Source organism: Simochromis diagramma, unplaced genomic scaffold (assembly GCF_900408965.1).
Source record: "Simochromis diagramma unplaced genomic scaffold, fSimDia1.1 OVJJ01000317.1, whole genome shotgun sequence".
In the NCBI taxonomy this organism is placed as follows: Eukaryota; Metazoa; Chordata; class Actinopteri; order Cichliformes; family Cichlidae; genus Simochromis; species Simochromis diagramma.
Window position 1 is genome coordinate 2,485,641 of NW_024386994.1, and position 26,259 is coordinate 2,511,899.

General features: G+C 40.3%; 1 protein-coding gene across 1 annotated transcript in view; it reads right to left on the reverse strand.

The window, feature by feature from the left end:
- Positions 1 to 26,259, reverse strand: part of fgf11a (fibroblast growth factor 11a) — a 99,189-nt gene that overhangs the window by 5,977 nt on the left and 66,953 nt on the right. The window contains exon 3 of the mRNA XM_040040752.1: positions 24,423 to 24,526. Coding sequence (XP_039896686.1) covers positions 24,423 to 24,526 — 104 coding nt within the window. The remainder of the gene's footprint in view (positions 1 to 24,422; positions 24,527 to 26,259) is intronic.

A 26,259-nucleotide genomic window follows, 5' to 3' on the forward strand; every position in this document is an offset into this window, starting at 1 on the left:
TCTCTACGGTTTACCTGTAACAAACAACAATCAACTGGATCCTTCACCTCCTTCATAGTTTAATGACCTCGCTGTTGGCCTTCAGCTCACACACACACACAGACACACACATACACACACAGAGCCCCCGCATTAGGCAATACGTCAACAGCGGGACATCCCCACCCTCCTCCCCTTCATCGTCCTCCCCACAATCTCTGGTCACAGCTCTCACATATTCCTTCTCTATCTCATATTCCGTGTCTCCTCCACTTCATTCTCTCCATCCCTCCGTCATTTGGTAACCTTGTCGAGGAACAAACCAATTTGCAGGATTGATTTCGAGCCTTGATGTGACGGGTGAGCAGAAAAGGCCTGAATAAGGAGTTTGCTCCCTCTCTTTCTCTCCTTCCCACTCTCGCCCCTCCTCGCCGTCTCCTATCTCGTCTCCCTCTCTCCGTCTGCCATTCCAGGCCCAGATCCTCACGCCTGCCCATATCCATTGTACCACACATAAACAAGCTAATTACATCGACTGTATCGCCCATTCTTTAATTACACATCCATTCACTTAGACAGCCATTCATTCCCTTGCCCACCCATTACCTTAGCTCTATTAGCACAGAGTGAAATCCAAAGGTCTGCAGTGTCTCTGAAGGTGTAATCAGATTGCTATCATTAACTGCGTTTCGCTGCAGTGTGATGTGTCTCATCTTCTCTGTGCAGTGTGTGTGTGTGTGTGTGTGTGTGTGTAGGAACTTTAAAGGATTGTAAGGTAACTTTAAAGCTGATCAGCAGCTCATTACCACCCCACCACCACCATCATCAGACATGCATGCTCAAGACCATTAATTGATTAATTATGTGAATTAAACTGAACCTGAAACAGATAAGCAAATTTAGGAGATCCTCAAAAGTAAGCAAGTGTGGTAAGATGCAGCATCTTTTCTGTGATAGGCTCTGTTATTTTGCAGGCTACAAAAGGTCACATGATTAGGAGAAGTAACACAAAGTAACCACATTGCATTAAATTGTGTGCTTTAAGGATTTTAACGATAACCCTGGCTTATTTTAACTTGTTATAGTTTTCAGTGGATGTTTCATCAGCTCTGCTGTTTTCGACATTTTTTCTGTGCAGGATCTTTAAAGACTTTATTGCAGGGTTGTGAACACAGATGTATAAACTGACTGTATTCTAATACCCAGTGTTCTTGCACTCCTGTCAATGTAATTTCCTGGTATAATTTTCACATGGAAACTCTTCTGCTTTACTTTTTCATTTTCGTGGGACACCCCATTTATTAAATTTTTTGAAAAGTGGAACTGGCCCACATCACAGTTTCCAACCAGGACCATGTCCTACTGTGAAGTCCTCAGTTTCCTCAGGGGAGAACGTTTGATGGAAATGACTTGAACTGCTCCAGAGTGCCATCATGTGCAGGCACATCTACATTTGAAGATATATGATGACTTCAGGTGCATCAAAGCAGTCCTCACTCATTGCCTCTCCGACAGTCTTTCCACTTCCAAAAAGTTCTAAATCATTTTGAGCGACCAGTGTGTTGACGCAGTGCTCCTTACAGCTTTCTAACAAATGTCATTTTTAAACTGTTTTAAAAGGAGCACTTGGATTGGTGGTGCATTTTATATCAGGTAAAACATAAAACAGCTCCAAGGCCCTCACTCTTCACGTACAATTAACATGCCTTTATTCTCACGGCATCACTATAGCTCAGCGGTCCCCAAACTTTTAAGCACCACGGACCAGTTTAATGTAAGACAATATTTTCATGGACCGGCCTTTAAGGTGTTGCAGATAAATACAACACAATAAAATGATACGCCCAAGACAAAAACTGTGGTATTTATTATATAATAATAAACGCAAATTCGCTGTGTAATTGTGTAACTTTATTAGCAGCGTCCTCCTGAAATCTGCCAACAACATTGAGAGTAACATCCTCCTCTCTGCCCCTTAATTAATCTCTGGTCGCTATAGTAACACGTAATTATTTCTTTCAAAATAAGACACAACTGCAACATGGGAAAAAACTATAAATTTCACACCCAAGGCTCTACTCTCGTGGCCTGGTACCAAACGACTCACGGACCGGCCCCGGGGGTTGGGGACCGCTGCTACCCATATGGAAAAGATATATTTAAATCTTATGAAGTTTGTATCTGTCTCGTGTGAAACTTGTATGAAAAGCATACAAGAGTGACTCATGACTCATGACATATTCATGTTCAGTGTGTTGAACTCTGTTGAAACCGTACAGTACAGTATAACCACACCAGACAATATAAGCGTTTTGATTGTATATGAAAAGAGATTGTTTTGGTGGTTTGTGGATATTTTAGCTGTTTCAAATTTTGACCTTTACTCGAACTATTTTAAGTTTGCTTTGAGGTAAACCTTCACTGTAACTTAATGGTGCAGTTATATGTGTGAGATCATTGTGACTTTTCTGTTAAGCATGTGTCATGTCAGCAGCAAACCAGATATCAGGGCTACTTTCCCCCACATTTTAAATTTCTTGGGCCATTTCTTATAACAGTTACTGTGTTTTTGCTAGATGTGCAAAATGTGCTTGTGAGTGTCTGGTGTCTTCTTAACATCTCAGCCTCAACAAAATGCCAAGTCCACTCAAAGCTGAGGTGCAGACTGATGTTAAAGGGCAGGCTGCTCCCTCATCTGTCATCTTGACTCAGTGTCTATGCTGACAGAAAATAGAAACAAACTAAGAGTTCGACGTGGGTAAGACCAAATATATGGTTAGCCAGTGCTTTGAATTCCTTCTAAAATAAGTGTTGACATCTTAAACATGGGTTTCAAAAATCTTAGTTAAAGAAAAAGATCTCCATTCAGTACACAGGACAAGTCAAGTATGGTTTTAAGACAATCAAGTTGTTGTTGCATCTGCCAGCCCACATTTTGCACCGGCAATTTAGGCACTCTGGGCTCACTACAGTCTGCTCCTTAATGATAGCTATCCCAACTTAGAGACAAAACAAAATCCAGAGACTACAATAAAAATAATACAGAAATATAAAATATTAAAGTAACACTGAAAACGAATAAGAATTAAACGTATAACATGGAGATAAGTCACCAAGTAGCAAGAAGACTTCTGGTTTGAAAGCTGGTGCCTCTGTGTGATGAGTCGGCATGTTCTACCTGTGCCTGTATGGGTTTCATGCATGTTAGATCAACTGATTTCAAACTGGCTGTAGATGTGAGGTAGATAAAGTGCTTAAAGTGTATAGTAAGTGTAGTCCAACTAGAAAACTGGCTTATATAAAAGCCAGTCCATTCCCAAAGCGTAAGAAGAATGTCAGGTTTAAAGAGCACAGCTTGATTTGAGTCACTTACTGTGCTGTCAAAGCGTAACTACAGTACCACACAATCGGTATATACAGTATTACTACACAAAAGTGTACTAAGCCTTCAAACTAAGACACACTATCTGGAGTGGGGCACTAAAGTGAATACCTGTATGCATGAGCACATATAAGACTCTTTTTTCAGTTAGATGGATTGTCTGAATCATGCCTGTATATGATTTAAACTCAGTCAGAGCAGTAAAACTCTTGAATAACAGGTTAAAAAAAATATTACAAGTTACTTCAAGTGTAAAAAAAAAAAGTACATCCTGACAATGTTCACCTGCCAAACAGCCAAGATTTAAACCTAACAAAGGAAACAAGAAAGAAAAAGCTGACAATCCAAGACTAACCAAAGTGATACCTGTCAGCCCCTCCTTTAAAAAACAGAGAGCAGAAGGTTTTATTTCCTGTTAAATGATTTAAAATACAGACTTAAAATACAGATAACTTTCCACATATTTTATTTCATGCATAGAAATGCCTAGAAATGCTTTTTAATGAGTAATTCATGACTTCCCTGCAAATTTCACACTTTCCAAATCAAGGCCAAGGTCACAGTATGTGTGACACCAGTGGTCTAGATATTTACAATATATTCCATTCATTTTCTCAGTTCATTGTCCTGTTCAGGGTCTCAAGTTGACTGGACCCTATCCTCGCTGTACTAAGGCAAGAGACTGGGTACACACTAAACAGGTCGCCAGTCTATCACAGCCCTATTAAATAGTTAATTAACAGATATTTTTCTCCATCTCACATTAGTGACTAAAAAAAGATTAAAATGACTTCTACTGTATCGAACATATCAAATAAATCATATAATTGTACGCAGAAGAAAGCTTTGTGCACGTAGTTAAAAGCATGCACTCAGGGACAGATCAGCAATGCTGTTTTATAGAGTTTAGACTTTTCAAAATTAAACACTAACACACATTATTCAAGCAGCATACACACAGGGGACAGATGAGCATCTGTCTTCATGATTTGCTCTCAGTGGACTTCAGGCTGATTTTCTAACTGATCATTTCCCCTTCATCAAAGCTGAGGAAAGGCAGCCATCCTCGTATCTCTTCACCGAGGACACCAACAAGCCTCAGTCTAATAACAGAGAATACGATCTGTCACCTGAGCCCAATAACCCCTCATTCCCCTCATCCAAGAGACAAACTACATTAAAGCATCTCCAGTGCAGTTCCTCTTGTGTTCAGCAGGTGCTGCTCCAAACACACAGCCGGGGCTTCTGCTGCTGCTGTAGCTCCTGATGCTACAAAATTAACCGGTGTCCACTTGTCACTCCGTAACCCCCTGAAGGGCTTCGTTTAGCCTGCTAAAAACCACTCGAGCTGGAGAACAGCCACGAATCCACCCAGGGATTCTTTCTCTGCAGCTTTTTAACAAACCACATTTTAAGGAGAGTTTAGTTGAAATGTCCCATCATGTTGTATTTCATGCCTCTGGATGCAGAAGTGGATATAACCCTAACAAATAATAACTTCTACAATTCCACAACCTACTGGCAGCTTTGAAGGTTGTTTTAGCAGAAAAATATAAATGTCTAGTAAATCTCAGGGGTTAGGATGGAAGGAAAAGAGGAAAAATTGCTCATGCATTCACTAAGAACAGACTGAGTAGAGACAAGTACACCATGTGCATTTAGGTGTGTGTGTGTGTGTGTGTGTGTGTATGTACATCTACTCATGCGTGTCTGCTGTTGTGACAGAGAGACATGACAGATCCCTCTTACATCAGTGGGAGGCCACCCAGTGCCAGATGACATGCATATAGACACACACAAATACACACACCACACTGACATCGATAGTGACGGATGGACAGATCACTGGGCGAGTGATGGGAGGGGGGGGAGACAGGGGGAGGAGGTGTGGTAAAAAAAATAAAATAAATACATTTTAAAAAAGCAAATGAGGATAAAGGAAACGAGGGGAGAAACATGACAGCTGAGGAAGGAGAAACTGAGAAAGTATTTTAGGAATACTCTCTTACTATCATCAAAAACATCATTCAGCCCTGTTCTCAGCAACACAGCTGCTATTAAACAATGAACCTCACATTCACTTAGATGGGGGACTTTATGTGAGACCTTTGCAAAAAGACAACAAGCTCTGGTGCAGAAAAAAGACAACAACCTGGATTAGGGTTCCATATGACATGTGACACGGCAGGGCAACACAACCAAGCGTGAAGAACTTAAAACAATTTGTAAGCTGAGCTGCAGGTTAATCAATGGCCCTCAATCAAAGCCACAGACACTTAGGGATTGTGTCCCGGGGATGCTGCTGGTCGGAGATACGTGTTCCATGTTTTATTTAACATATTAAAAGGAAAAATTGTGATAATCTGAATATGGGCTAAAATAATGAGCCTTCATTTGGATAACAACAGGAGTAAGTCACGGCTGTGGAGTCAAGGGCAAACAGTTTGACTGCCTTACACAACTCATTATGTGCTCTTCTTATCTATATCTTATATTTTGTTACAACCTTTGTCATGAGAATTAGTATCTCTTTAAAAAAATATTGTTACATTTAAATCCAGCAGCAGATCCAGATCATATCCAGTTTCCGTCTTTTTTTTTTTTTTTTTTAAAGGCACAATAAACTGCATAAAAATGTAATGGATACTTTCATTGCTCGTTAACCATCCCTCTACAAAGTTTTGCAAAAATTTGGCTTAGTTTCAAAATGCAAACAAAAAAAACAGCTTTGGTGGAGTGAAACCAATCAGATGAGGTGCTGAGGTGTTTAATTCCTGTGACCCAGTAAAGTCCTTTTAAGACATCAACTATGTAACATTGCCGGCTTCATTAGGCAGTTAAAGTGATGGCTTTGCCATTCACATATGGGTGACTTTTACATTAATGCGACCTCATTTGAACATTGCAGCGACTGTTAAGGAAAGAGCTACAGTACAGGACGCCTCATGCGCCCGTACAGGAAGTTATGTGAAATGTGAGAAGCTTGCCCAGACCATCTCCTCCTCTACTTGAAGGGAGTTGGGTTTTTTTTATTTTAGCTTCGGACAATTTCTGAACATATGTTATATGTATATAAATAAATATTCCTAAAAATATAAAAAGGTTTGGCTCTATGCCAGGGGTCCCCAATCGCAGTCCACGAGGGCCGGTGTCCCTGGAGGTTTTAGATCTCACCCTGGGTCAACACACCTGAATCACATGATTAGTTCATTACTAGGCCTCTGGAGAACTTCAAGACATGTTGAGAAGGTAATTTATCAATTTAAATCAGCTGTGATGGATCAAGGACACTAAACCTAAAACCTGCAGGGACACCGGCCCTCGTGGACCCCTGCTCTATGCCTTATCTCTGGTCATTCAAATCACTGAACTGAACTTTGGTTGTGGTGTTGGCACCTTTGGGAGCATTTGAATTGAATTATCTGATAAATAATATGGTCTGATGTGTATTACAGTCTTCCGGGGAGTTTGTGCTTTGGTTTTACACTAATTAGCATGTACAGTTTAGGCTGTACAGCTTAACAGTGCAGCTTGCTAACCAAGCTTATTAGCATTAGCATAACTTCTAGCATCAATCTTATCCGGTCGTTAAGAGATGATGTGACGAATCCTACTTCCGGGCCTAAAGTAGTCTGCGTTTAATATGGCTTTTGTGTTGTTAACATGTTTAATGTTTTGTATTTTCTTCTATTTAATCTCAAAAAGCTCCTAAAACAGTCAGCGATCACTGTTGACCTCCCTCGGCTTTTATTACCACTAATCATTTATTTAAGCTCAGTTTTTAAAACCTTAGGATGTAACTACAGCCCAGCCCATGCAGCAGTATATGAATGACTAACCTCGTATTGTGGATGGATTATCTCAGTTGTTCTCCTGGCTGAATTTTGGTCCTTTTATAGCATCCTGCCATGCGATTACATTTGTTCCTGACCACCGAGAACACTCACGTTAACTTGTATCGAGTGGAAAAAAAGTTAGCTTGTTTATATTATGCTAACATAGCTGTGGCGCTAGCGGTCACGTAGCTCATCATTATATACCAGCTAGCCAAACTTCAGTAACCCTACAAACGTCACTGCTGTTTAGTTTTCTGTCTTCATTTATGTTGGAAGTGATAACAGAGCTGTACGTTTTAATTTGTTTCCAAAACCCCGCAGTCAGGACATGCTATATTGTATTTAGATAGAAGCTAGCGAGCTAACTTCCTGCTAACTTCTAACTCCGTTAAATGTCATAAATTCCGTTTTCATGGATGCCTGGATGTTAAACTCAATTGTTACACCTGGTAGAGCAGAACGCTGATCATTTTATTAAAGATGAAAGACTTTAGACAGTTTTTCAACTCTCCGTAATGCCATAGTGATCATTTGATATATGGACCTGCAGCGGAGTTTAGGCCCAGACACGGCTAGTGACGTCAGACTTAATGACCGGATAGTTGGGGCTGGATTAGGTGACCCTTAGTTACACGCTGGTTCTATTCCACAGTGTCGTTTGTCCTGTGTCCCTCCCCTCACATCCAACCAGTTGCAGCAGATGGCTGCCCCACCATGAGGTTCTGGAAGTTTCTTCCTGTTAAAAGGGAGTTTTTCCTTCCCAGTGTCTCCAAGTGCTTGCCCATAGGGGGTCGTTTGGTTATTGGAGTTTTCACTATATCATTGTAGAGTCTTTACTTTACAATATAAAACATAAATAAACGGAATTGCATTGACTGGAATTATGCAGCTAACATGGTGGTGACCAAAATGGTAATCATGAGGTTTCAAAATCCAGAGTCCAGAAACTAAAGTGTGAAGTCACAGTTGCTAAGTTGATCACATTCAAGTATTCGTAACACACACAAGAGAAAACTTAATTAAAAATTGGATTACCAATGTCTGTAGCCACTTGGGGCAAGCAGAAAAAAACTCTAAACACAACATTCACACAATCATTTCATTAAAAGGGCGGGACAGTCATGCAAGCGTTTGGTAAACAGATGCTACTCTACAGAAATCTGCTGATAATTCTTTGTGGGTTCGTCTCCATTCACATTACATTTAGTAGATGTGACTACTATAAGATGAGTGCACATTAACGTATTTGGTCAAAACTTTTGTACTGTGCACATTTTCATCAGCGTCAAAGTGACACCGAGTTATTTTAATCTCCTTTGTGTTTCATGTAGACGAGTGCATCGTGTCATCACAAAGGTCTACAGGCCAAATTTGGCTTCACAACTTTAAGTCCATCAGACGACTGTCAGCTGAAATTATCAGCCCTCGTTTCTCTGTCACATCTATCTTGTCCTTTCACTTCACAATCGAATAAAAAAAAAAAAAGAAGTGTCATAAAAATATCCTGCAGGGCACAAAAGTTTAAAAAGATAGCTGGGTTGTAAAATATTCTGAATTGAACAGGAATTGTTTTCTTTCACCTGAAATGCTCTTGGTTCTGTGCATATTTCTACTTTAGTGGTTATTCTGGAGATGAATGAAAATGACTGGTTAATAAAACCTCAAATCTCAAATATTTATTAACAAAATAAAGCCATGGAAGTGCAGCATTTTGGCAGAGGACATACGTGACAGAGGAATAAAACAACAATGACTGTGTCTCTGTAAAGTGCATGTTGAATATTTACCTACAGATGCAACTCTTGTCAGGAGGATAACAATCTGCACACAGAGCAAGGTTAGCCTCACAAATGCTTGTTTAGAGAAAAGCCGATTATTATCTGAGCAAATGAGTAGAAAAACAACTTTAATTGAGGACAAACAGCTGAGGAAGCATCACAGGAGCTCGGAAAAAACAATTCTCTAAAGATAGGCATAATTATCATTTATTATTTCGTGCATGGACAACATACAGCCCTGCTGCTTTGCTCTTTCGCACTATCATCAGCGCCATTCTTTCAAACTGTGCATTTAAGCAGCTGCTCAGCTTTTAGGTAAGGAAAGTTCCATCTCCAAGTGAGCGCTGTACTCTCTAGCGAATAAACTAGTCAGCTCGAGTGCTAAAAAGCATCAACATCCACAGCCATTAAATGAAAAACAAGCTCTGACATTCAAAGCAATTTTGTCAAACCTGGCTGTAGTACCAGAAAAGAGCCTGTTTGCTTGAGTTTTAAAAGCAGCATTTTTCTGCTTGACTTGGACTGCCACTGTACGCGGGGCTGTTAGGACCTTTTTTTCAGAGGCGAAAAGATGCTTCACTCTGAAAAAAGGATGTGTCATCCTCACTGTAGCTGTGTAAGTATGCTCTATTGCTGTAGGACAGTATGCTACAAAAAAATAACAGGATTCACAAAAGACTGTGTAAGCTGCTTCTGAACGGCCTCTCAGTAACATTCTGAATATCTATTACAGGTGCATTTGGATCAGAGGAGGCTGATGCTGAGGAGGCTGCATCTATTGTAATTATTAAGACAGACAGAGGGAACTCAAAGTATTAATAAAGAGTGACAGTGTTTAATTTTATTTATGCATTTTTAGGTCAATAACTGTCCATCCAAGCTGTCTTTTCACTTACAACTCCTAAAGTGGCTGAGTTGCCGTGGCTCCTGAACGATTCCACTCTGCAGTAAAAGAACTTACAGTTCATGTAGGAGGGAAGACGTTTCCTGATCTAACCTGTTGTAACAGTGGCGTCCCATTACAGTATCGTGGTCCTGGAATGAGCTATTCTTTCACAGATGTTTTTAAAGGCAGTTTGCATACTTGACTATATAGATTTGTTGCAATGAGACTGAAGACATGTGAATGCAAACATTAAGAAGTGTGGTCCAATACTTTTGTAGATGGTTGTATGTTATGGTCACGGCAGATAGCCGCCCCTCCCTGAGCCTGGTTCTGCCGGAGGTTTCTCCCTGTTAAAAGGGAGTATTTCCTTCCCACTGTCGCCAAACTGATTGCTCATAGGGGGTCATAAGATTGTTGTTTTTCTCTGTATGTTGGGTTCTTCTGACCCTATGTATATAGGGTCTACCTTACAATACAGGGAGTGCAGAATTATTAGGCAAATGAGTATTTTGTCCACATCATCCTCTTCATGCATGTTGTCTTACTCCAAGCTGTATAGGCTCGAAAGCCTACTACCAATTAAGCATATTAGGTGATGTGCATCTCTGTAATGAGAAGGGGTGTGGTCTAATGACATCAACACCCTATATCAGGTGTGCATAATTATTAGGCAACGTCCTTTCCTTTGGCAAAATGGGTCAAAAGAAGGACTTGACAGGCTCAGAAAAGTCAAAAATAGTGAGATATCTTGCAGAGGGATGCAGCAGTCTCAAAATTGCAAAGCTTCTGAAGCGTGATCATCGAACAATCAAGCGTTTCATTCAAAATAGTCAACAGGGTCGCAAGAAGCGTGTGGAAAAACCAAGGCGCAAAATAACTGCCCATGAACTGAGAAAAGTCAAGCGTGCCGCTGCCAAGATGCCACTTGCCACCAGTTTGGCCATATTTCAGAGCTGCAACATCACTGGAGTGCCCAAAAAGCACAAGGTGTGCAATACTCAGAGACATGGCCAAGGTAAGAAAAGCTGAAAGACGACCACCACTGAACAAGACACACAAGCTGAAACGTCAAGACTGGGCCAAGAAATATCTCAAGACTGATTTTTCTAAGGTTTTATGGACTGATGAAATGAGAGTGAGTCTTGATGGGTCAGATGGATGAGCCCGTGGCTGGATTGGTAAAGGGCAGAGAGCTCCAGTCCGACTCAGACGCCAGCAAGGTGGAGGTGGAGTACTGGTTTGGGCTGGTATCATCAATGATGAGCTTGTGGGGCCTTTTCGGGTTGAGGATGGAGTCAAGCTCAACTCCCAGTCCTACTGCCAGTTTCTGGAAGACACCTTCTTCAAGCAGTGGTACAGGAAGAAGTCTGCATCCTTCAAGAAAAACATGATTTTCATGCAGGACAATGCTCCATCACACGCGTCCAAGTACTCCAAAGCGTGGCTGGCAAGAAAGGGTATAAAAGAAGAAAAACTAATGACATGGCCTCCTTGTTCACCTGATCTGAACCCCATTGAGAACCTGTGGTCCATCATCAAATGTGAGATTTACAAGGAGGGAAAACAGTACACCTCTCTGAACAGTATCTGGGAGGCTGTGGTTGCTGCTGCACGCAATGTTGATGGTGAACAGATCAAAACACTGACAGAATCCATGGATGGCAGGCTTTTGAGTGTCCTTGCAAAGAAAGGTGGCTATATTGGTCGCTGATTTGTTCTTGTTTTGTTTTTGAATGTCAGAAATGTATATTTGTGAATGTGGAGATGTTATATTGGTTTCACTGGTAAAAATAAATAATTGAAATGGGTATATATTTGTTTTTTGTTAAGTTGCCTAATAATTATGCACAGTAATAGTCACCTGCACACACAGATATCCCCCTAAAATAGCTAAAACTAAAAACAAACTAAAAACTACTTCCAAAAACATTCAGCTTTGATATTAATGAGTTTTTTGGGTTCATTGAGAACATGGTTGTTGTTCAATAATAAAATTATTCCTCAGAAATACAACTTGCCTAATAATTCTGCACTCCCTGTATAAAGCCCCTTGAGGCGACTGTTGTTGTCAGTTGGCGCTGTATAAATTAAATTGAATTGAATTGAACAGCACAAAAGCAGCAACTTAAAGAATTATTCATAATTCTCAATTGGCATTGAGACATTGCCTAAATTAATAACTATAGTTCTTGTAAATAGACTGATTCTTATATAGCGCTTTTCTGCCCTACTTGAACACTCAAAGGACTTTATACAACATTATTCACACAAGCACTTCTTCCTACCTAACATTTACATACTCACACAAAAGTATTGGGAATCAGAATACATTGTCATGCAGACTGGAGAATCAAACCACGAACCTTCCAGTTAGTAGATGCCCTGCTGTTCCTCCTGAGCCACAAGTTCATCCAAGCCATTAATACAGCAACTGGATGCTGACAGGCTTCTGACCACACAGTAAACTAAGGATCATTTCCCTCTACAGCCCACAGTGATTATTTTTAAGAAAACTTGTCTATTGCTTCACTGAGTTTAAAGTTAACTTTTCTCAACCATGGGAAAGTACTGAGATCTGACAACATAAATAAAATAACATGACACCGGGGAACACCAGCTGCCACAGATTTGGATATCCAAGTCATGATCCAGATTGCTCTCAGATACAACGAGCTTATTTCTCTTTAAGGAACAGTGAATTTTTTGTTATCTGACAGGATAATAACAACCCAGCTGCTTTTTCTAAAAGTCTTTTCTCTGTCTTTTCTCTGTTTTCCACCTTTTGGCCTCTCGCTGAACCCTCTCGTGCATCTGGGTTGCCATCCTACGGAGAGTAGAAACATTTTTTTGGCAACGTCTTTTTGTTGATAATATTTTGGCTTTTACAGGGGACGGCATAAGGAGCTCGATCAGGCATGAACGGTCATGGTATCCAGACAGACATTTGTGGCATCACACATAGATACAGGAACAAAATATATTCAGCATGAATGTCTGTAAACACATGTTCATGATATTTGTCTGCACAAAAGATGAATAAACAAGTGCACATGAAGCAGAAAGCAGACACGTAATAAGCAGAAAAAAACCCTGCACACACAAAAAAGCCGAATGTGATGAGAACAGCTGGAGAGGGTGCAGGCGGGTGTAGGAGGGGGAAGAAGCAGAGGGATACGGAGGGAGGGATGTCCTCTGCTTCTCACCTTGAGTGCCAGACCCTCGCTGTGCATTTGGGGATTTTCCAAAGGCAACCAAAGATAACCTGTCTTTACCTGTACACTGCCTTTTATATCTTTTTAATTTCTCCTTTTATATTAGGCTTCTACCCCACAACCACCCTGTTATCCTCTCTTTATCTCAGTATCATTCCTGCCTTGCTTCACATTTCACCCCATTCCTTCTTTGTCACGTGTCTGCACATCTTAGCTGCCAGATGAGACTTAGTTTGGGCTGTGGGGTGGGGGTCAAAATGCAAAAGACCAGGGGAAAGAGAGAAAGAAAGAGAGAAAGGTGGAAAGGAAAAAAAGAGTGCTGACTCAAAGAAAAAGACATAAGCATTTTCTGATTCGATGGGTGGTTGAGGAAGGTCAGAGGACAGGAGCTGGGAGTGTGTGTGAGTTTGTGTGTGTGTTTGTGTTTGTGTGGGCAGGCAGCTTTCAGGTCATACTCTAAGTAGACTTTGTTGAGAGAACTGACTAATTGCCAGTTTGCCACCTGTCAGGAGCATCAGTTTGTGCGTGACAGGGCAACATAGAAAAAACAAAATGCATATTAAGTAGGGAGCCTGACCAGAAAAGCTGGCGGCTGATTTACAATACAGCCGTAAACACATATGATGCACCTGACGAAAGATTTTGAGGATGTTTAACAGCAAAGTACTTTACCTAAAGTGTCATACTTCCTAAGTCTAACTATGCAGTTTTGTGGCATAAAGTACTCATATGAAAGCCCTGTGTTCATTCATTAATCAGCTCCAGCCTCCCTTCACAGACATTTGGTCTTTTCTTGGAGACAGGTGTATATTGCTAAACAGCTGTTGAAGATCATTGCTGCAACCTGGGAGAAATACAAAGGTATTTAACAGGTCATTGCTAACTGTCTGTCCTCTCAGCCTGTAGTGGGTTTGTGTGTGTGTGTGTGTGTGTGTGTGTGTGTGTGTGTGGTGGGTTGTTATAATTTTTTCAGTTTTTGTTTTGTTTTTTTTTCCTGAAAATGCCTGCAGTGGTCAATGGACAGTTGCAGATTGGAATGCCAAAAACAATGAGATGTAACAATCTTTAATAGGTAATTCTCACGACAAGTGCAATAGCACCTTTAACATTGCACACTAAGTTTACGTTACAGTTTGAAGGTAAATCCTGAGTTTGACTCCGGATGGATGGATAAAAGATTGTAGCTACTTATTTAAGTCAAACATTCCTGGCTTGATGATATTTTGATGTAACAGTGCATGACTAATACAATAGAAAGTCCTGTTTAGAAATGAAAGTCTTTAATGCATTCAAGCCCTGCAACACTCATGAAAATGGCAATAACGCTCTGTAAGTTTAAAAATGTGAATGTGCAACACGGGCAGGGAAATAAAGAAAAATAGCTGAACAAAAGCCAGCGTATTTGTTAGAGGTCAAATAAACATATGATAACATGGACGTTTTGCTATGACAAAATAATCTTTCTTTTGACAAAAAAAAATTGAAGATGTTTAGTTATAATTGTCAGGACACAGTGCCACAAGCAAGAAGATGCCGAATCTGTTGCCAGAAATAAGCGGGAGGTATCTTAGCCTGATCCTGGGTGTTTTTTGCTGCATAACTTCAACCTGATGTCTGACTTGTATACACTAAATGCTGTTCAGAATGAGTATGTTGTAGTCTCTTTCTGCTCACTGTTTTAATTTCATACAATACAGACGAATGTATCAGAGCTCATAAACAGAGTATAGAGCAGCTGGTTAACCAAACATTTCCCACAGCTATTGGTAGCAGCAAAGCAGAGGTAAAAGACAATGAATTTCACACTCACACGAATACAAATGTAACTTTATAAAGGTGGTGGAACAAACAAACAAAATAACAAAATATTTTATTGATGTTTCCTGGATAAATATGTGGGTCACAAATAGAAACTACAGTATTTAACTGCTAAATTGATAATATGAATTAAACCTAATCTTTTCATTCATGAGCTACACAGAAGTTATTGGTGTTGTTATCCCCGCACAGAAGTCTTCACAACATCTCTGCAGGAAAACAAAGTGAACTAAATATCTTGGGGGAAAAACACACACACACACGTTGCCTCGTAGCCAGTCTCTACAGAGAAAGGAGCTGCTTGCTCTTATAGAACACAATGCAATGATGGATGTGGTAACTTTCTATATCACCAAAGACCATCCATCCCAATTAACTGGTTTTGTGAGACATGACAGCAAAATGCCACAGCATGAGATTTATAAAGGAAAGCCCTCTTACAGGAATTAATTTACAGTAAAAGGCTTTGCTACTTGAACCTTTTCTAAATTATGTTTTGTATCCTATAAATTACTGTATAAAATGTGTCTACAAATATAGCTGTCTGCTTGTGTGCATGTTACCCCCTTTGTGTGTGCGCGTGTTTACTAGTTGCTGGTACTGATCAGAATGCAGAACTTGGATTTACCCTCTCAGCTCACTGGGACGGCCGTAACTCTTGTCAAATCATAGCAAGGCCATTGTGCCTGCTCTGGCTGTAGCTGCAGCATTATAAAGCGGATATGAAATCTTCCTTTACTGTTTTCCTGTGCCATCCCTTTCTCATTTCTTCCACATGCCTACCTGCAGGCATTCGTCACCACCCCTCTCTCCTTTTTCTAATTCACGTCTCGTTACCTCCTCTCCCGGGTTGGTCTTGTGACCAAAGGCAATTTAGTGACCTGTACCTCAATGCATTTCAAAAGAAGTTCCCAGTGGAGAGCTTAGAGGAGGTCACAAACAGTGCAGAGAACACGAACGAAGGAACAAAGGAACAAGAACATGAGAGAAATAAACTGCATTTCTGTAACTACTCTCAAAAATAATTGGTGATAATAACAGTGCAGCCAACTAAAAAGCTAGGGACAGTCAACTCATATGTAGAAGTGGCTAGTTAGCAGGCTAGCTGGTAAACTAGTCTAACTAATGCAAATCTTCAGCATGTCAGGCAGTTAGCTTAGCTTAGCTTAGCTTGACTGCCAAGAGGACAAACATTTTCACTGCTATGACTCCTTTTTCCCAGCAATCCACAAACTTTTACATACAAACACAGTTTACAACATACAAACAGTTTGCATGTTGCATTCTTTGTTTTCTGTATTTGTATTATTTTAAAGGTACCAGGAATAACCTCAGACTAATACCATGTGATTAAGTCCTTTAGCATTTGTAACAATTAGCGGGAGGAAAGAAGGAAATCCCGAGATGTTGCTTTTACAAGATCTGAGCAAGAAGAAGGTCAGTGTGGATCCACAGCTTAGCTAAACACCTACTGTTTTATGGTCTATGCAGCTGCTTCCATCCATTATCCTTTATCAACTAGACTATGCTAGCAGAGGTTCTCAATATAGTCTTTTTACTTTAGAAGGTCATATTAGCCCAAACCATAACTACAAGTGTTTTTTATATAGTTCTTCTACAGTAATTAAAGCTTAAATTTAAGCTGTGAAATGTGAAATGTGAAATTCAAAACCTCTGTGTTGGAATATGTCTTTAACTTACTTATGTGTAATCGTGATCCTGCCATAACAGCTTATTCAGATAGTACAATATGTTTCGCATGTGAAAGAAGACAGAAGTGGGGCTCTGCTCGTTTATCCTCAGGGTGTATATTCGCAATGTCATTCGAGCAAAGTTTTACTTTGTCCAACTTTCCCCTGTTAACTGCGGAAAGCTTGGCCAGAGCCGGTCCCGGGTATCGGAGTTCGGCCCAATTATGTCTGCCTGCCTCTGTCAGATTGTTTATACCTGGTTGCACATGTGTGTTTGTGGGGATGTGGAGGGTGGCTAAATTGCACAAGGGAATGTGAGTGTGGGTGTGTGGTGTACAGGTTCATTTTGTTGCTTTGTGTGTGACTGCATCTCAAAACACCACCCGCACCCCTTTCACACATCACTCCTCCATCCCTCTCCGCTGCCATCTCTCTACCCCGGAGGCTTTTCCAGAGCATACGACTAATAAAGTGGGCCAGGTCCACGGCTGAGCACTATTTTTATCAGAAAGCAATTTTCAGGAGGTGCCCACAGGTAAGCGGGTCCCAGCCGCCTCAGACAATAGAACCATGACAAGGAGTTTCCCCTCGCCATTAACCTCTGCTGAGCTGAACCACATGCCCCAGTTCTCCAAGAGCAGTGCCCAGCCACTGCACAGAACTCCACAAACCTGCACAAGCCTGCTCTCTGTCCCAGAATTAATATTAATAACTTAAAACAAACATTTCTGTGCTAACTACTTGGTATCAGAATGGATGAAGGGCAGATAATTGCAACATGCTCATTTGCTCTTAAGTGCTTTCTCAGTATGCATGATTTAAAATTTGTAGGCAGTCAGACGAGACTGAAAGAGAAGTGCTAGATGGGGAAATAAAGAGAGATGTATGGTGGCCAGATGAATAAAGGTACTGCAGAGGTGAAGGCGACAGGAGGATGATAAAGAGGAATTGTGTATTGCTGGGGATGTGTAAAGACAGATGGATACACACAGACCATCTGGCCTCTTTCCTCATACAGCTGGACTATCTGTCTCTTGAAGGAACGAAGTTTATGTTTGTGCATGTTATGATCACGGAGTCAAGCTTTAGCTATCACTGAGATAAAGCATCAACGTAGGTTTCATAGGGCCGTGGGTTAAAGTGGGCAGGGACTATCAGGAACAGTATTCTGGCACATTCAATTAATCAACAATTAAACCTACACAGTAGTATCAGTCTAGTGACTGTAAGAGTGAAGATGCTGCATTTGTGTGTAGATGGTATCTAATGTTTGCGTGATTTTCAACATCAACATTTGTATGCTAGAATAAATACAAATAAATCTCATTTGTCTGCAGCAAAGCATAAAAAGCATTTTTTGGAGGGGATAAAAGTATAAGAAGGGAGGGTTGACAGCAGAAAGGAAAGGTTTCAGGATGAGGTGGAATGGGACAAAGGGAGAGACGAGGACAAAGAGGACACAGCAAGGACGAGGACTGCAGATAAGGGACACATCAAGACAGTGATATGCTAGTGACAAAAAGCAAGGAGGGAACAGGAAAAGGACAAACCACAAGAGACGCCAACAGACACAAATGTTCAGACGGAGATTAAGACAGACTGACAGGCAAGTAAAAGCTATACAAGTGAGATGGGGGGTGGGGTTAAGGAAGGAGGAGGGTGGGGGAAGAAAGATGAGCATGGCCGTGGTTGTTGCTCCCAGAGGGGACGTTATGTTCGGTCCAAGTCTGGGGCTGTCAGGCCATCCTTCTCCCTTTCTCTCTCCCCAGCATCTTCCGATCTTTTCGTCTTCCTTCCTTTCAACAGTCAGCCCAGTTTGTTATTACTGGTGCTAAGATTCAGCCATTCCAGTCAATCAAACTGCCCCACCGGCCACTCTATTCTCAAGGAGTTTAAGGGGCCCTCGCCTTGAATACTGATTTTCATAAAAACCACCTAGCATGGAAGAAAATCCTGAAAATGTTACATCTGTATCAGCTTTTAATTCATCTTTCAATTCAATCTCTAAGCTTATTTCTAAGTCAGGATCTCATTTTTAAACAAAAGCCCATTTCCTTTCTGCATATTTTTATGTAAATGCAAAAAAAAAAAAAAAAATCCAATACTTTGCAGTGACTCACTCCTCTTCTCTCCTTCTCACCTCTATTATCATCTCACTTTATCCTCCCGAAACAAGAGGCTCATGTAGGGACAAAAGGACATTCGCTCCATCATTTAGCCTGTCGCTCCCACACTGCCTTGTTTATCTCGTGCACAACAACTTCCTGACCTATGCTTTAAGGTATTACAAGCGTGTTATATTTTTTTTTTTACAACAGATTACTTTGCAGCAACGTGCACACGTCCCAGCCTTTTCTGCCTCGCTAACTGCTACAAGAAGCAAGGCAAAGTTGTTTGGCGATCTTTAAATATCTCTCAAGGCCGCCTATTCTTGCTGAGGCAGGTAAGTCAACACTCGAGAGAGAAAAATACTTCTTCAATCATTTCTATTTATTTTTCCTTTGAAGGTTCTTTCATTAATGCTGTGTCTGGTTGTCAGAGAATGTCTATACTGTTTAAACAAAACAAGCTGTGGAATTGGGTGTTCATTGTATAATGAAAAATATGTATTATTCATGATGCGTGTGTGTGTGTGTGTGTGTGTGCATGTGTGTGTGAGTGTGTGTGTGTCACAGCACAGTGCCATCTAAAGCAATCAACCTCATGTACTGTATATAGACGTTTACTGTTTTCTAATGGCAAATATTGGTATTTGAGTCATTGCTGGCTAGCTCCTGTGCTTAGGAAGTGATGAGGGCTGAAAGTAACTTAAAAGCGCCACATTTCAGTGCACCCCTGTGCACTTTCAGGGCCTGTAACTGGGATATTTTCATAATATGAAAGCAAAACTCTGCATGGCTTCATTAGATGTTCTACAGCTATTGTACAAAACAAAGCAGATTTGGAGGGGCTCAGGTGGGAGGCCCTGACTGATTTCCATGAAATGAGTCATATTTCTTTTTGATTTTTAAAATAATACCCGTTTCACAGGATAAACTGTCCACTCAGCTGGGATACTTCACTCAGTTCGCTTTCTTTGAAGTGCTGTCTGTTCCACAGTGAGTGCGTTAGCAGTAATAGATGTCTTTAGGCAACTTCCCCCCCAAGCAGACAGAAAATTGAGCGATTTAGAAAGTGAAGCCATGTGCTGCTATGAACAGCAGCAAAACAGATTTTAGCCACCTGAGAAATACTGGTTTAAGTGCCTGCTAGAGTCAGAGCATTTTCAACACTTTGCCATCAGACAGGAAGAAGGCAAAGCCATGCGCTTCACTAGCACACACCACTCCTTCAAGCTTTTCATTTACTGTCCCCTTGATTGGTTAGTTCATCTATGATGCTGCTCCTTAACGAGTTATTCGCAGAAATCAACAAACTTGGTCGACTGCTGCATTTGTTCTACTTCAAAAAAAAGTGTGGTTCTAATACTGGATCCTGGTTCCAAGCCATGTTGCGTTACAGAGCAGAGAAGGATAGCTCTGAAGCTTTGACCTTTCTGTTTGTGGAAAGGAGAAAAATTTGCTCAAGAGACTCAGTCGTTTTGTATCTACTTATTTCCTTGCTTCCTTTCTGTCACTGGCTCCTTTCTCTTTTGGCGTGCAAGATTAAACAACAAATTAAATGTAAAATATATGATTAAGTACACTGACTTAAACAAAATCTTTGTTTGAGGCTGTTTAAACAGCTTGCAAGATAAACTGAGGTCATCACAAATATTTGAAGTATTTAAATGGTGTCATCATTAAATTAGATTAGGTGATATATTAAATCCCAGTGATCCTCGTGGGGAAAATGAGCTGTGGCAGCAGAGGAGTGCTGAGTTAAAAAATGAGAACAGATCAGATGGAGAATACTGAGGAAAATTACAACAAAGGAGCAACAAATGGGAAGGATGCAACTGATGAATAAAGATAAATTACAGTTCTGGGGGAAGACCAAGGCAGAAAACAGAAAACTACTTTTCTCATTTCTCTGAGCCGTTGCCTAAAAAACCCAGAACGTGCTTCATTTTCATGTCTTTCAAACAACTGTTGGAATTATTTACCGTGCATGTTGCAGAGCACATGACATCTACCACAGAGGCCAATGAAAGATTAATGCTGAGTAGCCACTGCAGTGATGTCGTGTATGTGAGCTTTTCTTATTTTACAAAAGGGAGAAGGACGGGAACAACTTTACACCCCTTGGTTACAATCCCGCTGGAGAATACTTCAGTCAACACTAATATAACCAAAGTATGAATATATTGTATACACTTCTGTAAAGCATCTTGGTTGCCTAGTTGTTATTTTTGCCATTTTTCAACTAACTCTTCACATTAATGTAGTGCTTCCATCAACTGATCCTTTTTGCTTTTAGCCAGAAACTCATTCTGGACGATACAAATTGGTGTAAGCAGAACTCACAGCAGATGTTGTAACCACAAACTGTACATAAAAGATGGACGTAGCAACCGTGCTCTCACTCAGTCGTTTCTGAACTCTAGTTTTTTGTTTTTATATTCAGTTAATGTGTTTTAGCTACAGTTTTCAGTTTGTAGGTTTTCCTTTCAGACACAGTTTATATTCATTTTTAATCCGTGTCTCTGTGTTTGATAAGATACAGGAACCAAAGCAAGTGGGTTTAGGCACAGAAACTGCTTTGTTGAGGTTCACATGTGCATATTGTGGTTTGGGGTTTAATGCACATATTAGAAACATGGTATGGATCTGTTCTGGCTGGACTCCAAATGTAAGTAGTTATCGTGAATTTCTGTGTATGTAGATGTCAACGCTTGCAGCTGATAGCAACAGATCCCACATTTATCACTGACTGATAGCATGTGATTGCAAACTTGACCTCATTGAATTGCACACTGATAGCAGAATTACTGTCTAATTGCTGTATGGCTGTCAGTTGCCTTATGTTAAGCAGAGCTTCTATACTACTTACTATCAACTTACTACATTATGTTTTCTATATTGCCTTTTCTTAACTATTCATTAACTATTAGACACAGCCAGTTAAAATAACATTGGCTCATTTTTCATTGAACTTATTGTCTTTTAACTGAGACACCAATGTTTCATACCCAGTTATCAGATAACTCCAACTTCAGCTCCAAGGCAAATGTAAAACAAACCAACCACCAACAGGCATTACCTCCAAAAACAATGAAACTTTAACGGATGCAGATAAATTAAACAACAACTGAGTATTTCTCCTTCTCCCACGTCGCACAGCAGTTTCCACTAGATGTTCATATTAAACTCTCTCTCTGAGACCACTTCCTAAAATTCCCCTATCTTTCAAGAAATTATGCAGGCTCCTAAAACACTAATGGTTGCATAACAGGATGTCAAGACTCCACTCTCCCTCTCTCCAGACCCCGAGGCCGGTGAGCACAAAACCTGCCTTGGGTCTTCTTCCCCATCTCTGTCTTTGGGGCTCACTTGTGCAGAACAATAGCAGAGCAGCTAGTTAAGGTGAGGGAGAGCAAAAAAATAAAAAAATCCTCCACCACTCCTTTGTCCTCCGTCTGTTCCCATCTCAGAGGGATTTTCTTAAACATTTTTTTTTCAACACTCTCTTTCCCTGTGGTTATTTCCCTTAGTGAAAATGGGTCACCTTTCTTTTTGTCAGGAGAATGCTTGGGTAAGTATAACCTCTGCATCTGTGTGTTTGAAGGTGTGTGTGTGTGTGTGTATTCAAGGTTTTTTATGATCAAGGAATGGTTCCAAGCCCTGGAAAAGTCATGCAAGGACCATTTTCTGGGTCTCATTAGGGGGGAAGGTATATTTCTTCAGGGACTTCCAGTGTAGCATGAAGATATCCAGTCTTTTATTTTTTTTTGTTCCATTTGCTGGTTATTGTTTATCAAACAGGTTAATTCAGGTAAATTCTAAAAATAATAATAAAACAAAATTAATAAAGAAATAATGAAGTCAATTATCAGATAAACTGATTCATTTAGACAAACCCCTCATGTGTCCCCCACACTGCTAGCAACCAAAGTCTGTTTGACAACTGACTACAAGTGATCAAACCACCTGATTATAAGTAGTCTGTAAACAAATGTTATTATAAGTAACTTACAGTTACTTATAATTGCATCTTTCAGCTAGTCTCTATTATTATGAATAATGATATTAATGTAGCATTAGCTTGCAAAGTCACCTAGCAAAACAGCTAGCTTGGTTTAGCTTTAAGTAAATGCTAATGTGCCAGTTCCTCTGACACTTGAGGTAGTCTCCAAAGCGTTAAGTTTCCATATTAAAATGTCCAATTTCAGCCAACGATATAATATGTTTGTAGTTGTTTTTGTTTTAATATTAAAGTGCTAAACCTAAAATAAACTAAGTTAAAGTAAGTGAACTGGACCTCTTCACCATATTTGTGGTGTTTGACAAGATATATCTGGCAATGAATATCACCTGCTGCATGTTACAGCTCATCCAATAATTTTGTGGTCCTATTTTTTTTTTTCTTCTAGTATTTATTGAGCTGTTACTAATTAGCAGGCATCCATCTGCGCATTGCACCCATACTGTCTGTGGACATGGCTCACTTACCAAGTTTGCTTGTGGTTGTGGACAAGTTCTCATCCATATATTGTCACTCCTGACACCAAAAAGACAACATGCTAATGTTGAAGCTTCAAAATGAGTCCAGCGATCAATAGATAGTATCAATGAGTCTACATTCAACTTATCTATACATGCAAACATGAGGTAACAAACCTATTAACTAACTTTACTTAATATTATGTAATTTCTAGGCCAGGATGACTGAAAAGTAAGAACTGTCTTATGCTCAGTGCAGCTTGTGTTTGACAAAGTGAGAAGCTGCTAGAATTAAGGACAAACTGCTGTTCACATACTGTATGTGTGGCAGCACAGGGGGATGATTTATGTACGTGCGCTCTTTCCAGGCTTGTTTTTGCATTGTTGCTCCTGACAGAAACCCTTTACCTCCCCTCCTCATTTCTGGCAGTATGTGCGCAGGCAGCGTTGGATGGACTTTGAAGTGAGCGCACCGATGCACTTCAAACAAGATCTCACACACTTTGCCATTTTGCCAAGAGGACGAAAAAACAGCTGGAAAAAAAAAGAAAAGCTTTTCTCTGCATCCTGATAGAGTGCACTCGGATCACCTGTTATTCCAAATCTGTGGCTCTGCTGCTTCTGTCTTCACATCAATACGAAACCTCAGCGGGAGCGTCGTTTGTGCTTTTTCAAAAAATGGTGGCATACAAGTGCTGCTGTGACCGAGAGCAGGAAACTGTTTAATGTACAGATCTTTACAAGCGCTGCGCAGATTCAGACGTCTCCACCTCTGCCTCACTGACTGTGAGCAAAGCTGGTTATTTAGAAAAGTTGTGTGTATGGAGGGAGATTCATGTTTCACTGAAGTAATACGCTGCTATCAGTCCACTATAATGGAAACTGGCACATAGATCAGCAGAACTGTGTTAATTATGCCTTAAAGAGTAGTCACCACATTCACATCTGGCAATCTGCAGACGCTAGAGAAAATATGTATTCCCCAACTAGTTGGCAAGTGGTTGCTGGAAGACCAATTTTACCCGGTGACTGCCAGCAACCACTTGCAAATGGAGATTTTTCCCTAAAGCAGTCTCCAACCACTCTGTACTCCTGTGTGACTGAGGCCTAAGCTATCACAAGTCACTCAGTAATTTAAGAAAAGCGATTGCAATTACAGATGACCTTGATAAGCCTGTAAACTTTGGGCATATATCTGTATTAGCTCTATCGGAGCAAACAAACATGGAATGACCGTAAAGTGTGTTTGCTATTCATACCGAAGTGTAGAGGTAGCCCTCGCTGTTCATGGCAACGTAGAGCCCTGTCTTGGTGCTCTGGATGGCCACTATCCTGAGCCCCACAGGAATCAAGTTGAACTGCACTGCAAGACACAGAGAGGGAGGAGTGATGTTAGAGCATTCATTCTGTCTCTTAAACGCTCACAGTGCTTTCTCATGGCATAAAAAGACAATCACTTTCCAGCTGTCTCCTGTTTCACACTCCCTGTTGTACAGTTTATCTGTCAAAGGTGAGAAAAGCAAGTTTGTGAAAAAGACAAAGAGAGAGGGCGGAAAGGATTTGGAGACAGAAATTTTGTGTTTACCTTTCTTGGGGTGAGAGTAAGAGTGCGATACGTTTAATGCTTGATATCGAGATACATTTGAGTGCCTTGTTTAAGGACAGAGACCTGGCAAATTCCTTTGCTTTCTTTTATCTGTTCTTGAATACACCAGGTGTACATCAGAAAAACAGAACATTGCCCTACATGCCATAGGAATACTTTCATTTGCAATACACGAATCTATTATTGAACGTGGCAGTTACAATGAAGTAAATTCAGAAAAGGAAAACATGCAGCTGTGAATTTTTTTTTTTTTAATCAATGGGATTTCTGACAGTCATAATGATATTTTCACAGAGAACGTGTGCATGAACCCTGAACATTTTATTAGAAAAATCAGCATTAGCTCATTTTAATCAAAGCTCTGTAATCTTGCATCCCAAGGTGTGCCACACATTTTAAAGGCTGTATATAGCTTGAAAGTGAACCGGATTATTAAGTAATGCAGGTCATAGCTTAGGCTAAAAATGCGAGGAATGCAATCCCCCAAAAACTCATTAAGGGCATAAAGAATTTTCCATAGTTTGACATTTATAGTCTTTTAGTGAAGAGGTTAAGTGTGGTGGTAGTCGCCGGGCAGGCCTTTGGATTCTCCCTAAAATCTAGATTCATGCCACAGAGAGATAGAGACACAGCGAGAAGGAGAGAGAGAAGGTAGCTCAGCAGAGAGTTTTAAGAATAGCGTGCATTAGAAAGTGAATTCATTTTCTGCATCCCGACACACTAAACAGCACTTTGTAATGCAGTTTGCTGAATGTCCTCCTGTGAAACCTTGGATCTCCTACGTGCATAGCTCTGCATATGAGCTAACTTCAGCCTGGACACCAGAACAACAGTCACTGTTTTCTTCTCATTTTTGTTCCTGTAGATGCACAAGCTTTTCTGTGTATGAATGTAGATCGTGTCTGAGTGTCTAAAAAAGTTTCTTATATGATGTGGCATGGTAAGCTGAACGGTACTGACAAAGCAGCCTGTGGCTGCCAGCTGCTCTGTGGTCACAGTGTCATGATGACCAAATGCTACTGAGATGATTAAAGCCCCTGAAGCACATGGATTGAGCCAAAAAAAAATACACATGAGTTTTGAAAGATCAAACAAAACAATATAACTATGAAAAACACTTAAGCTCATAAAATCTACCAGATAAGCGGTGACCCATCTAGGATTAGGAGAACGTTACACCCAAATGCTTCTGTAGATAAACTATATGAGACTTCATTCAAAATGTAGCAACTTCTACTTTCTAATATGTCTGATTTATCAGGTTTCTAAAATAAAACTAACCTTCTACAATAACCCTAACTCTGGATAGGTCAGTAGTGACCTGATGGCATTCATATATTCATATATATATATATATATATATATATATATATATATATATATATATATATATATATATAAGGGTGGTATGGCTTACAAGGAGTCTCTCTTCCTTGACAGTCTGAAGTCATGTCACAGTAATGTGTAATGTGTGTCTTGTTTGAGTGTGG